The 13,045-nt window shown below is 33.4% G+C and overlaps 3 protein-coding genes across 3 annotated transcripts; 1 reads left to right on the top strand and 2 right to left on the bottom strand.

Moving 5' to 3' along the window:
* Nucleotides 1–1,397: 1,397 nt before the first annotated feature.
* On the bottom strand, nt 1,398–2,565 carry LOC122519209 (larval cuticle protein A3A-like). The gene is made up of 2 exons (XM_043638542.1): nt 2,352–2,565; nt 1,398–2,205 (listed from the first exon to the last, which is right to left on the bottom strand). The coding sequence occupies exons 1-2, from the start codon at nt 2,361–2,363 to the stop codon at nt 1,504–1,506; spliced, it is 714 nt and encodes a 237-aa protein (XP_043494477.1). The 5' UTR covers nt 2,364–2,565; the 3' UTR covers nt 1,398–1,503.
* Nucleotides 2,566–4,712: 2,147 nt separating this feature from the next.
* LOC122519244 (larval cuticle protein A2B-like) lies at nt 4,713–5,749 on the top strand. Its single transcript, XM_043638590.1, has 2 exons — nt 4,713–4,724; nt 5,064–5,749. Exons 1-2 carry the CDS (start codon nt 4,713–4,715, stop codon nt 5,670–5,672), a joined length of 621 nt encoding a protein of 206 aa, XP_043494525.1. The 3' UTR covers nt 5,673–5,749.
* Nucleotides 5,750–5,804: 55 nt separating this feature from the next.
* Nucleotides 5,805–12,127, bottom strand: LOC122519181 (structural maintenance of chromosomes protein 6). The gene is made up of 20 exons (XM_043638498.1): nt 11,609–12,127; nt 11,241–11,433; nt 11,002–11,154; nt 10,687–10,931; nt 10,491–10,610; nt 10,259–10,389; nt 9,957–10,157; nt 9,560–9,753; nt 9,328–9,474; nt 8,682–8,866; nt 8,299–8,609; nt 7,990–8,209; nt 7,744–7,914; nt 7,452–7,639; nt 7,183–7,348; nt 7,002–7,115; nt 6,725–6,922; nt 6,510–6,643; nt 6,147–6,417; nt 5,805–5,896 (listed from the first exon to the last, which is right to left on the bottom strand). The coding sequence occupies exons 1-19, from the start codon at nt 11,711–11,713 to the stop codon at nt 6,393–6,395; spliced, it is 3,201 nt and encodes a 1,066-aa protein (XP_043494433.1). The 5' UTR covers nt 11,714–12,127; the 3' UTR covers nt 5,805–5,896; nt 6,147–6,392.
* Between the last annotated feature and the right edge of the window lie 918 nt (nt 12,128–13,045).

The following is a 13,045-nucleotide window of genomic DNA, read 5'->3' as shown; positions in this document are numbered from 1 at the left end:
ATATAAAAACGTATTCGGGGATACTTTTCATTAGTTTTTCTTTTTGTTAAACTATTTATATTTTATTCAAAATTCACGATATTATATGGTTAAATGCATATAATATTTTCAATCTAACAGTTTGAAATAAATACCTACATGTACTATGAAAAGAAAAAAGAACAAAAAACATAGTCTAATGTTGAATAACATATAAAGTCTAACCTAGATTAAAATAATGATAATGATAAGAGCGTGAATGTATTCTAACAATATATAAAGTGTGATAAGAACTAAAATGAATGAGAAATTTAGAAATCACTTTTTCTCGATCGTCTTTAATTTTGTTCAACTTTGTAATCCGCCTACATACACGCACACATCTATAGTCGCACACCTCATGCATATGTATATATATACTTCCAAAAATTACGAGTGCGCTTCGTTTCCTTTCAATTGCATAATATTTTAAATCGTGTCCCGGAATTTGGACTCCTTTCTCCCTCGTTAACGAATTCAAACCATGCAATCAGTAACGATCAGCCACATTGTTTTCAACAACTACCCACGTGAAATTTCTCATTTTCCTATCATTTTATTTAACTTAATCTTTAACCCATAAATTTGTTATGTTCTCTTATGTTCTCGGATAGTATCGTAAAATGCTGCCAAGGATAACTGAAGAAAGGATCAAAGAAAATTACATATAAAAAACCAACCGGCCAAATGATATCAATAACTTACTTGAATAATGATCAAGACTTGGTCATTTGTACGCAATAAAAAAAAATATTTAAAGAAAAATTGTTTTTTATAGCTATACTTACATGTGAAATAAAATTTGCTCAACATCAAAACACTCATTACTTTATTATATTCATTTAAATTATCATATTTTTCTCTGAATTTTTTTTAAACAAGATCCTGAAACAACCTAAGTTACGTTTAAAAACTTAACTGCGTTAAAATAATGTATAATTTCATGGTATGCATCAACGATTTCCTCGAATCGAAGCACGTACGCGATAAACGATCCTTTCAAGCTGTCGTGTCGGTAGACGTTCGTAATGCGAATCAACGATGTTGGATTACAGAGTGTATCTTTCATGTGTCAGAAGGCGTTCAAGAAAGAACAGTCAAAAAACGGAGAAAGTAGGTCAATTCTGGCAATCGTCAAAAAGAACTCAAACTATGGATATCATTTTATAGTAGAGGAGAACTTAACTTTTCATCTTTTGTCAAGAATACCAAGAAAGCAGAGTAACTTATGATAAATAATATCCAAGCAAGTTTTAAGACGTAATGATATATGTACATTGCCCTCACAGTGATAATGATATGAATGTACTTATTTAAAAATAAAAAGAGAAGGAAAAAAAGAAAGAGAAATCGGGGTTTTTTAAGACAAGTCAAAAAAATTAGATTAGTAACTCAATTTAATCAGTCACATGTAGTCTGCTAATAAAAATAAATAAGATTCGGCCTTAGTCGACAACAACATGGTGCGTTGGGGCAAGAGTGGACTTAGTGGTAGAGAGCAGGGGCAGCATAGGAGAAGGCTGGAGCGGAATAAGAGACGGCTGGAGCGAGCTTGGCAAGAGGAGCAGGGTGTGCGGCGTAGGTGATGGGTGCGGCATGGGCGGCGTAGGCTGGAGCTGCGGCGTAGCTGAGGGCTGGAGCTGCGGCGTAGCTAATGGCTGGAGCAGCAGAAATCTTAGCGTATGCTGGGGCTGCGGCATAGGCTAAAGGAGCAGCATGAGCGATGGGGGCGGCAGCAAGTTTAGCTACAGGCGCAGCATAAGCCAGAGGAGCGGCGTGGGCGACGTGAGCGACTGGGGTTGCGACGTGAGCTACTGGAGCAGCTGCTACGGCCTTGACGGCAACGGTGGCGGGTTCTTTGCGTACAACGGCGTTGAATCCATTTACGGGATCTGCAGTATAGTCAACGGTGCGTCTGGAGCCATCAGCTTCGAGAAGAGAGTAGCTACCCTGAACGACATCGCCATCACGAGTCTCCTGTTGGCTCTTAGCATCTCCAGTTAAGCTGTCGTGGACGTCGTAAGCGTAGCTGTATTGGGGATGTGGGTCGAAGTCGGCATCAACAGCCTTAGCTACTACAGCTTTAGCTACTGGAGCCACTGCTACTGGTGCCGCAGCATAAGCTACAGGAGCAGATGGGATGAAACCGGCATTAGCGGCGGCCACGAGGGCGGCGAGGACTACGAACTGAAAGGAAAAAAATAATTCATTAGAAAGACTTTACATAGACAAATATTGCTCTAAAATTCTAGCTTATGTTAGAGACAGGATACCCGACGCACATTGTGCACTAGATGTTTGTAAAATAAGAGCTATATCGATCCTTTACCCACCTTGAAGGCCATTGTTGAATAGACTTGGTTTGTTTGGATCGACTGAGCGACTGATGATGTCCAACGTTGATCCTCGCTGGCTTATATACTCGAGTTCGCACGGTTACTTTTTCCCCCACTATCACTTTTGGCTTACTGGACTTCGAAAGTTCGACAAAGTTGATAGCGACTAAAGCTGATCGCACTTGAACTTGGTCAGTGTCAATTTTATATAATCTATATATTTGGGTCAATTATTTTCAAAAGCATCAAGAGATCTTTAAAATCTAAATATCTCTAAGATTAGTATTATTTTATAATGTCCTATTTGGATACAATGATCATTAATAATTAATTTGAAATCTTTGAAGAACATTCAGAAATATTAAAAACGTTAACTTGTATTCCTAATTTGTCAAATCTACTAACAGACGAAGATTCTTTGCTAACGAATAAAGCAATAACGATCTTGTTTAGTTTATCTTGTCTATTTCTCCTTAAACTGATAGCTTCAAGCTTAAGGCATAAAGCAATTATTAGTATTAAAAGCATTAAAGCAATCATTGTCTTGATACAGGTAAAATCTTTTACTACACTAACGATCATTAATTGATATAGATTAAAATATTCCTATATAAATTTAAATTTCGACATAATTTATATCAAAATAAAAGCTGCATCCAAAATGAAAAGATTAGAGCTATATTATATAAATGATAACTTTCTACTGAATATCTTATTGTCTCTAACATAGCTTGCTTAATTTAATATGAAAAATCACGTATGATATATAACATATGTCAAAATTACGCAGAAGTAGAGTGAAAATAAATAAGAATAAATAATATTATGTGTCTGTGTGTGTGTATGTTACTATATTATCTCTTTCCAATTTCTTATCATTTTGGCAGCAAACAAATCGAAAGGATATCCTTTCTTTGTTGCTTTCGCATAAGTTTCAAGCTTGATGCCACGTATCAAAAATCGCGAACGATGATGCGTCGCGAAAGTTTCGAAGGAAACGTGTCAGTCTGTATGTCCTGAACAACGAAGAACTACCTTTTCGGTTACGTCATATCTAACGTTACACCAGGCGGGACCACCAGAAATAAGTGGAGCACTTTCATAAAGAAAAAATAGGTGGGCTGCCGAATTGATGGTACGCCCCAATCGATTGACAGCCTGCGGCCATCGGAAATTGTATCATGCTGATCGAAAATCAAGATTTCGCTGGTTCGACGTCTTTTGTCATGGCAATACGCCCAGGAAGACTTAAGAAACTCGAGCGAAATCTGAATTTTAATGCGGTGATATAGCTTTAACTAGATTCATCTAGATCACACTATGTTCTTTCTATATCCGTGTATGTCAAATCGAATTACATGCATGAGTTTCTTTTTTCTTACAAGTATCGTGACGAATCATCAAGAATTTGATCAAATTTCAAAAAAGTCCATAAAAAACGATATGTAACAGGTACTAAAATATATCCATATATGGATCCGGATCCAGTTCGATCGGGTCCTTTGTCCTATAACCTTATGCTTTTTTTCTTTTGTAGTAATTAAAAAAAACAACAAAAGCAGTCGACTTTGATTTCACCAAGTATGGCAGTGTTCAAGGTCGAAGAAGGAAGTTTGTATACTATTGACCGACGACAAATTATATACCGGATATACTTCGGTAATCCTAATATACTGCCTTCAATCTCTTAAAGAAATATAATATCCTGATTTAAATCTTATTATTTAAGATCAACTAAATGATCAAAGATTATTGCTCTTAACTCATCTAATAGAATAGATCATAGCTAGATATTACATCTAAAGCATATGTTTAGAGACTTCAATGAATGCAATTGCAAAAGGCATAAACATTTCATCAAAGCTTCTCCGAAAGAATAGTACAAAGGAGAAAGTAGAATGTAGAAAATGTTATGAGGATAAAAAAAAATAATGGATGGTTAGAAAATGGAATCAGATTAGAAAGAAGGGTAGACAGATAGACTGGTAATTAAATATTTCGATAAACGGATCGAATGACAAGGTCGAAAAAAAGGCGATATTCGAAAGAAAGGTCCGTGTTACAATTAAGTAACTCGTAGCAAGGACGCGGCCCAGTATGAAACGATGGTTCCTCCATGGTGCTGATGATCCAACCATTACCGGCTGGTCGTGTTGGGCGTGGTCCGATTTCTTGCTCAATTTCGCATCGCTCCGTGGCCGCGAATCGGTTGACCGTCGAAAGAACCGTCACCCGGTTACGTCAGCTGCCCCGTAGGGCCTGTTCCGTCGAGTATAAAAGCCGAAAAACATCCATCCATAGCATCATTCGCATCACAAACTAACAGATCGACAGATCTACCAATTCACTCGAAGAACAATGGCCTTCAAGGTATAACGAAAGAACGCTTTTATGCGTATTGAAGAATTGTGAATAACAGTCACTTTCGTTCTCTCTTGGTTACATCGTGTAAATCGTCGTTGTCTTCGTGAAAGAAAGTACAGAAATCGGTCGTAATACGAAACAATCGTAATCCTTAGAATATCGTCGCGAATGTAATCTATTCGAAAGCGAGACACGATTTGCATTTTGATCGTTTTGAACATACAAATCCGGGAGACAAACTAAACATACATATATAAAAAAAAAAGAAAAAATCGTTAAGTCGAGCTAAATCAATTGAATTATTAGAAGTGTTCTCTAATTAACAAATTTATTTTTTCATTACAGTTCGTAGTTCTTGCCGCTCTCGTGGCCGCCGCTAATGCCGGTTTCATCCCATCTGCTCCTGTAGCTTATGCTGCGGCACCAGTAGCAGTGGCTCCAGTAGCTAAAGCTGTAGTAGCTAAGGCTGTTGATGCCGACTTCGACCCACATCCCCAATACAGCTACGCTTACGACGTCCACGACAGCTTAACTGGAGATGCTAAGAGCCAACAGGAGACTCGTGATGGCGATGTCGTTCAGGGTAGCTACTCTCTTCTCGAAGCTGATGGCTCCAGACGCACCGTCGACTATACTGCAGATCCCGTAAATGGATTCAACGCCGTTGTACGCAAAGAACCCGCCACCGTTGCCGTCAAGGCCGTAGCAGCTGCTCCAGTAGCTCATGTCGCAACCCCAGTCGCTCACGTTGCAACCCCAGTAGCCCACGCTGCTCCTCTTGCCTATGCTGCGCCTGTAGCTAAATTCGCCGCAGCTCCCGTTGCCCACGCCGCTCCTCTCGCATACGCCGCACCTGTTGCCAAGTTCGCCGCTCCTCTCACCTACGCCGCACCCGTAGCTAAATTCGCAACCCCTGTTGCATACGCACACGCAGCCCCGGCCTTCTATCACTGAACCGATCTCTCCACTCGTCTCTTGTTAGGAATAATGTTTGATCAATAAATTTGTTTTTTAGCAACTACATCCAAAAATTACCTTTCTCTTTAGATCTTTATATTGCCTTTTTACATTATCACCATATTTTTTTCATATTCAGCATTTTCTTATTGTTGTAAAAAAGTGTTCATACCAATTAAAAAAGTCTTACGACTTTAATTAACATCTCTCCGTGCGATCTCCTAAAAAGAAAACGAAAGTAGAAATTTGATAAACGAGCTCGGTTTGCGCCGTTTCATGGGCATCGTTTTTCGAATACTTTCTCCAACAACGCTAAGTACCAATCATTGCACAACGTAACCACGCCCCACACCTCCACCCAGCGAACGCACATGGAGCGTCGCCGTAATGCGCATAATATAAGATATTGCGTTACTCGAGAACTCCTGGCGAACCAGATTCGCGCAACGGTTCAAACCTTGATCTACTTACAGTTAATATATCCTCCTCCTCGATATATTTCACGGTACTTCAGCATCTTCAAGCCTTAATTTCTTGAAACGTTGAGCATAACAATATCTTTATCGTTTATTCACAAAAAGAAATAAGTCTATTATATATTATAATAAGAACGAAATTGTGCTTTATGTTTTCTGGAATTGTCTTTTTTATTTTTTTTTTTATATTTTTACATAAAAATATAATTAGAAAAAATTCACAAAAAATATAATTTATCTATTACGCTCTATCCGGCGGAGCTAATCTGAAAAAAATAGAAACATAGTTAAGCTGAAGTACTTATTTATCTATTCTGCGTTTTTGTTGTATTACAAAAATAATGCAGGATACACTTACTGATGTATCGTCACAAAATCTTCTGCTAAGATATTTGATGTGTCCAAAGGTGTAAGGAAAGTGAATTGACATTGAGGATGTGATTTTGTGTAATCTAACAAAATATCCATTATCACTCGTCGATTTACTTTATCCTAGCAAAAAATATTAAAAGTAAACATTGTTAATGTGAAAAATGTATTGATAATACTTAATATAGAAAATGATCGACATACCATAAATACATCAAATTCATCCAGAAAATAAAATGGCAAGTTAGTACAGTCCCAAAGAGCTAACATGAAAGCTACTGTAGAATAAGATCTTTCCCCACCGGATAATGATCTAGTATCGGTAACTGATCTTTGGTTATCATTTTGAGGACTTACTTGTAATGTAAGTAATTTATGTACATGGTCGATGTTTATACTCCCCTGAAAAAATAATCATTTCGTTAAATCATAGCTAAGTGAACAAAATGAAATTTATAGAATAAAATATAAATTTTAGTACCTTATATTTTCTTAGTGCTAATATAGTAGAAAAAGAATTTTTTACTTTCATGCCAATAGCTTCTTTCATATCTTCATACATTTTTTTCCGGATTTTAAGACGTTGCAACTGATTCTATAAATACAATTTTATATATATAACAATTTCATAAAATTAAAATTAAATTATGCAAATAACTTACTTTATTGTTCTCTTCAATCACAGAAGAAAATTCAATTACGTTACTGAATTTTTCCTTCAGGTTTTTTAACTTTTTAGATAATTTTTCTTTAGAATCAAACGATCGTTCTACTTCATGAATTTTTCCTTTCAAACTCTTATGAAGATTCTCAATTTCATCAACCGTTCTATAGGATAAGATTATTTAGAATTAAAATGTAATTTCATCTATATACGTATGTAAATAATTTAATTATTTAAAAAAAAAGAAAAAGCAAGAAAGGTTTCAACCTATGTGTGTTTATTCTTGGGCAACATTTGATCGCATTTTCTACCGCTTTATTTTTTTTTTCTTGTTGATTTTCTAACTCTACAACGGCACTTTGCACAACCTCTTTGGTTTTTTCTACGGTACGAACTGCTTGCTGACCTTTTAAATGAAGCATTTCTTTTTCATCTTTAAGACGACGAATTTCTTCCTGTCAAATCACATTTTTAAAATAGATCAAACTAAATAACTTTATAAATATATTGAATAACAAATATATAATATAAAATATATATATATAGTATTTTTTTGTACCTTTAAAGGATTGACTTTCAATTCTAAGCCATACCTCATTTCTCTATAACATTTAATCTCTATTTCTAAATTATTAATACTCCTTTCCAATTGTTCTACCTCTATACTAAAACGTTCTTCTTCAGATTTTTCATTTTTAAGTTTTCTCTCTAACTCTATTAATTCAGTATGCTATAAAAAATAAATAAAATATATTGTCTGATACACATCTTATTTTACACGTGATTTACTTTAAATTATACTAACAAATACGGTTACAGATGTAGCTTCATTCGCTTTCATCTTATCTGTTAAATCATTAATTGCTGTTTTATATTTGTCTCGTGCACAATGTAATTTCTCTACTTTAGCATTAACATCTGCTAACTCTCGATTTGTCCGTTCTTTCTCTTCACATAGATTTGCATATAATTTTGTAGTAGCATTTTTTTCTTCTTCGACAATGGAGAGTTCTTCTTCTAATTGACTGTCGGAAAAGATAACATAAGATATTTTTAATTACTAGTAAAAGATAAACTATTATGAAAAATATGTATGTAAAAGAATTATAATCACTTAATGGCTTCTGCGGTGGATATTTGAAGATATTTCGCCCTTATTCCCTTTCTTGCCCCGTAAGTTTTATAATTTGGATCTGGATAGAACAAATCACCTTGTTGAGTTATGGCTTTTTTACAATTAAGTGGAACTTTCTTTGCATCGGACATAATTTCACACGCTTCTAAACTCGTTGGAATGAGTAATATACACTCGATTTCCCATTGATCTATTAAACAATTTGCTACAACAGGATCCGATATGTCCATTGCCTCTAACATGTTGAAATAGTCAGATGAACGTGTACAATGTTGACTAACATCATGAACCTAAACATAATCGTAAATTATTATTATTCATATTATTTCTTATTTATGTTTTATCACATTTATCAGACTTACTTTATTAAAAAATTTACTATAAACAATTTGTGGCGCTCTTTCGTTAAGATAAACTTCTTCCATGATTTTAGTAAGAGTTTTAGCATCTTCACTATTATCTGCACAAAACGTAGTAAGACAATTAGCACCCAAAAAATTTTCCACAGCAGGAATCCATTCTCGATTTTTCACTTTTACATATGCACCTGTATAATAATTGAGTATATAAAAACATTTAGTATGAAATATAATTTAACCGTTTGAATCCCAAGCAGCGCGATCGCGCTGTTCAGATTTTATGTCGAGAAAACCCAGCACATTTCGAGCATTGTGGACAACTGACGGTGCGTTACGTATTGTCTTTTTATTATTTTTATTAATAATGAAAAGAATTATTAACTGAAGAATACGGAATAATACGTCCGATCACTTCGCAAACTGCAATAAAAGTGACGGAGCGATGAAAAAAAAACACGAGAATCACGTTACCTATCACACACAAGAAGCGCTATCGCGCTGCTTGGGTATTTTCGTACATATATAGAGAAAGCGCGATCGCGCCGTTTGGGATTCTTCGACAGTGTTTTTTCAATACCGTCTGGGACTCAAACGGTTAAATATTTTATATGTAAACTAAATATTAATTAAAAAAATTATTTTAACAAACCTAAAGGACCACGAGGTCTCTTTTTAAATCGTTCTTTTCTATGTTCTTCTTCGATACGTTTAAGAAGTCGCGGTATATTTGGTCCAAACACAATTAATGCATTATCAGATTGCTGCTTTAAAATTTGTATTTCTCGTTTGAGTTTGCCTTGTTTTTTAATAGAAAAACAATACATTATACAATATAAAAATTAAAATATTCCATTTAATCTATTAGTAATATTTATACATACGAATCCGAACTTCATTATTATCTATTTCGATTCTTTTTGATTGTATTTCTTGGGAACGTTTCATTTTATTTGTTTCTAAATGCATCAAATCGGTTTCCTTTGTACGTAATATAGCTTCAATTTCATCAAATCTATTTCGAAATTCCTCAAGACTTTGTTTTATCTTGTTTCGTTCATCTTGTTTATCATCTCCGCTATATTTATAAATGTTTATAAATATACACACACGCGGGCGGAGTATGTTTAATTTAAATGTATACATTCGATTATTTCGATAAGTATTAAACATAGAAAAATTTGTAATGCTAACAGAAACAATCGGGTGTATACACTTATACTAGACATTTATATAATTATTCTATTTTATTTTATTTATATTCAAAAAAAATCAACTTACCATTCTAACCGCTGGATTTCTTTACGAAGTAAATTAATATCTTCCTCCAAATATTTCGTTTTCATTTGTATAGCACGCAATTCTTTTATCTTTGCAGAATGTGCTTCTTTTTCTATATTATATTTATTTTTAACATCTTTGAATTCATTTGAACTATCTGAAACCTTTTTTTCGGCTACCTGTATTTCATTTTGTAATTGCCTACAAAATATAATAAAAAAATATAATAAAAATTATTAAATAAATATATTTTCTTTTTTAATATATTATATCTTACATTATTTTTTCTTATATTTACTTACATAATTTTTTCAGTAATTTCTGCATCTTTGGATTCCATTGATCCGGAAGTTTCCTGAAACTCTAGCAATTTTTGTTTACACTTCTGCAGATTTTCTTCATAATTTTGCAATTTTGCCTCTTCTGATATGACCTAGTTTAAGGTATGTACTTTAAACAATGTTCTAATACCTTTATTATTACTTTTGTTCACATCTTTTAAATGTACAAATAAACAATAAAATATTAACTTACAATAGCCCACTGCAATTCCATATGTAAATCTTCTAATTCATTTTTTAATGCATCAACTTGATTTAATAGTTCTATCTTTTCCTTAAGTTCATCCAATTCTTCTTTTGTTTTATGTAATATCTATAAAATTTGTTTATTTTATTTTTAGCTTTATTAGAAATTGAATTATTAATGTCATTAAAAAATATATACATACCTCATTAGCCTGTTCCAACTTTTCCTTTGCTTCTTCGCTAGAAATTATTGCTTCTCTATAATTATTTCCAATGACATCTAAGCGTGTAGCTTTCATAAATAGTTCGTATTTTTCTTCACTCTTCGATGACACTAAAAATGTTTTAGACACATCTTGATTTAATATTGAAATGGGATTATCTATTTGTATGTTCATTGAATATAATAAATTTTCCAATTCAGCTCGCTTTGTTGAAATGACTTCACCTGTAAAACACATATAATAAACAAATCATTACTGCGCAACATTGAATGTAAAAAACAAAAATGTACATACCTTTCCAATTCTTAATTTTATATCCAGAACGTTTGCCTATGTACCGAACAACTGTTATTAAATCACCATATACCTCAGGTCTATAAGCCATAATACCTTGATTAATTAACGTTATTTCTATAATAGCTCCATTTTTACCTTTCTTGATAAAATCTATTGAATATATCAAAATTACATATGTGTATATATATATAAAATTCCTAAACTTTAATATTTGTAACATTATATTATATCCTTACCTTTAACAGACACACCTCTACTAGTAACGTTTGCTCTAGCTCCAAGTCCTACCGTTAAAGCAGTTAATATAGCACTTTTTCCACTTCCATTTCTTCCCACAATAAAATTAACATTTTGATTTAATGTTACTTGCATAGCATCATGACACATAAAATTCTGCATAGCAATTCTGGTGATCTTACCAATGGTATACTGCAACAGAAAAATAAAATGGTTTGTTTATTACTTAGAATATAAATATATATTAGTTAATAAAGTTTATTTGAATAACAAATTTTATATTGCTATTGTTTTATTTTTTATTAATAATAATAATTATTTATTTAATATTTTTTTTCATTATATATTGTAACTACAAAATAGTTACCTCTTGTATAGAAGTGTTGTTATCAAAAGTCTTCGATCTTTTTCCATTATTATTTTCAAACTCTATATTTCTTCTTTTTTTCCTGATTCTTTCTTCTTTTTCCATCTTTATATTTTCAATCTTATAATCACAAAAGATAACAATGGTAAAAAACTCATTCAAATTATAAAATACAAAACGATAAACAGGCAAACTTTATCATTATCATACAAACATTGAATGAATTTCTAATAACCTTGGTTGTATTTCTGCTTTCACTATTATTTATGTTATATAGTATTATATACTTAAATTATATACTATTATTATTTAACATAAAACAATAAACTTTGATCGAATCTGTATAAAGAACAACACGGAAATAGTTCCCGCCAGGATGCCATTATTATTACTATCAATAGCCAGTATAGGTTCGATCTAAAACCTATCGAAAAACAACCCAACTACAGCATAACCAATAATTGTTCTCTAATTTGATTGGTCATTTAAATAACAGTTGAGAAATGTAGTAACCAACGGAAAATTCTTAGTACTTAGTGAAAGTAGCGGCACGTGCCACAGCAGAAGTCGCTGCAGCGTCTCAAAGCAATATCGATATCTTGTAAGGATCGATATCCTAGGGGAAAATAACCAGAAGCATGGGACGCGCGAGCAACGAAATACAACGAAAGCATATATAGTTGCATAGGGTATCAAGAGAATAGATATCGTCCTAACTTTCTCCGCGACTTAATTAAAGCATGCTTACATCCTTACAACCGTACAGCAATGATATTTTCATTTCCACGACTGATTAGATCTCAGTACTGTAATCGTTGGCATAATTTACAAAAATGATTGGGTTGGCAACTAAGTGATTGCGGATTTTGTCGATAAATAGTTTTTATATTTTCTTTTGTTTCGTTAACGTGTTCAAAGCCCCTAACCTATATTTTTTTCTTATTGTTTGGACTTCTACCTTTAATTTAGTAAAAAAATTATATCAATTAATTCTTTAGTTTTGTGTTAATCTCAATTTAAAAATGGAAGAACAAGACATGCACTTCAGACATATTTTATTGTATTATTTCCGAAAAGGCAAGAACGCATCGCAAGCACACAAGGAGTTATGTGCCATATATGGGAATGAAGCCTTAAAAAAAACGCAGTGTGAATATTGGTTTGCCAAATTTCGTTCTGGTGATTTCTCACTGAAAAATGCTCAATAATCTGGTCGTCCAGTTGAAGTCAATGAGGCCTATATCAAGGATCTATATCAGATCATCATAGCACAACACGTGATATTGCAGAGAAGCTCATGTATCGCGTACATGCATTGAAAAAAAATTAAAAAAGCTGGGCTATATCAAGAAACTCGATTTATGGATCCCTCACCAGCTTAAAGAAATTCATTTGGCGCAAGCCAATGGCAGAAACTAATAACAAAGAAGTAACTTA

This window comes from Polistes fuscatus, unplaced genomic scaffold, assembly GCF_010416935.1.
Source record: "Polistes fuscatus isolate 324 unplaced genomic scaffold, CU_Pfus_HIC Scaffold1, whole genome shotgun sequence".
In the NCBI taxonomy this organism is placed as follows: domain Eukaryota; kingdom Metazoa; phylum Arthropoda; class Insecta; order Hymenoptera; family Vespidae; genus Polistes; species Polistes fuscatus.
Note: the sequence above shows the minus strand (reverse complement) of the source record. Positions and strands in the feature narration are given on the sequence as shown.

Excerpts from the sequence above, each read along its gene's own strand:
- LOC122519181 (XM_043638498.1), bottom strand. The coding sequence starts at position 11,713 with ATGGAAAAAGAAGAAAGAATCAGGAAAAAAAGAAGAAATATAGAGTTT. Across the intron at positions 10,932-11,001 it reads TAAAATTAAGAATTGGAAAG|GTGAAGTCATTTCAACAAAG; the intron begins GTATGTACATTT and ends TGTGTTTTACAG. Across the intron at positions 9,754-9,956 it reads GAAATCCAGCGGTTAGAATG|CGGAGATGATAAACAAGATG; the intron begins GTAAGTTGATTT and ends TTATAAATATAG.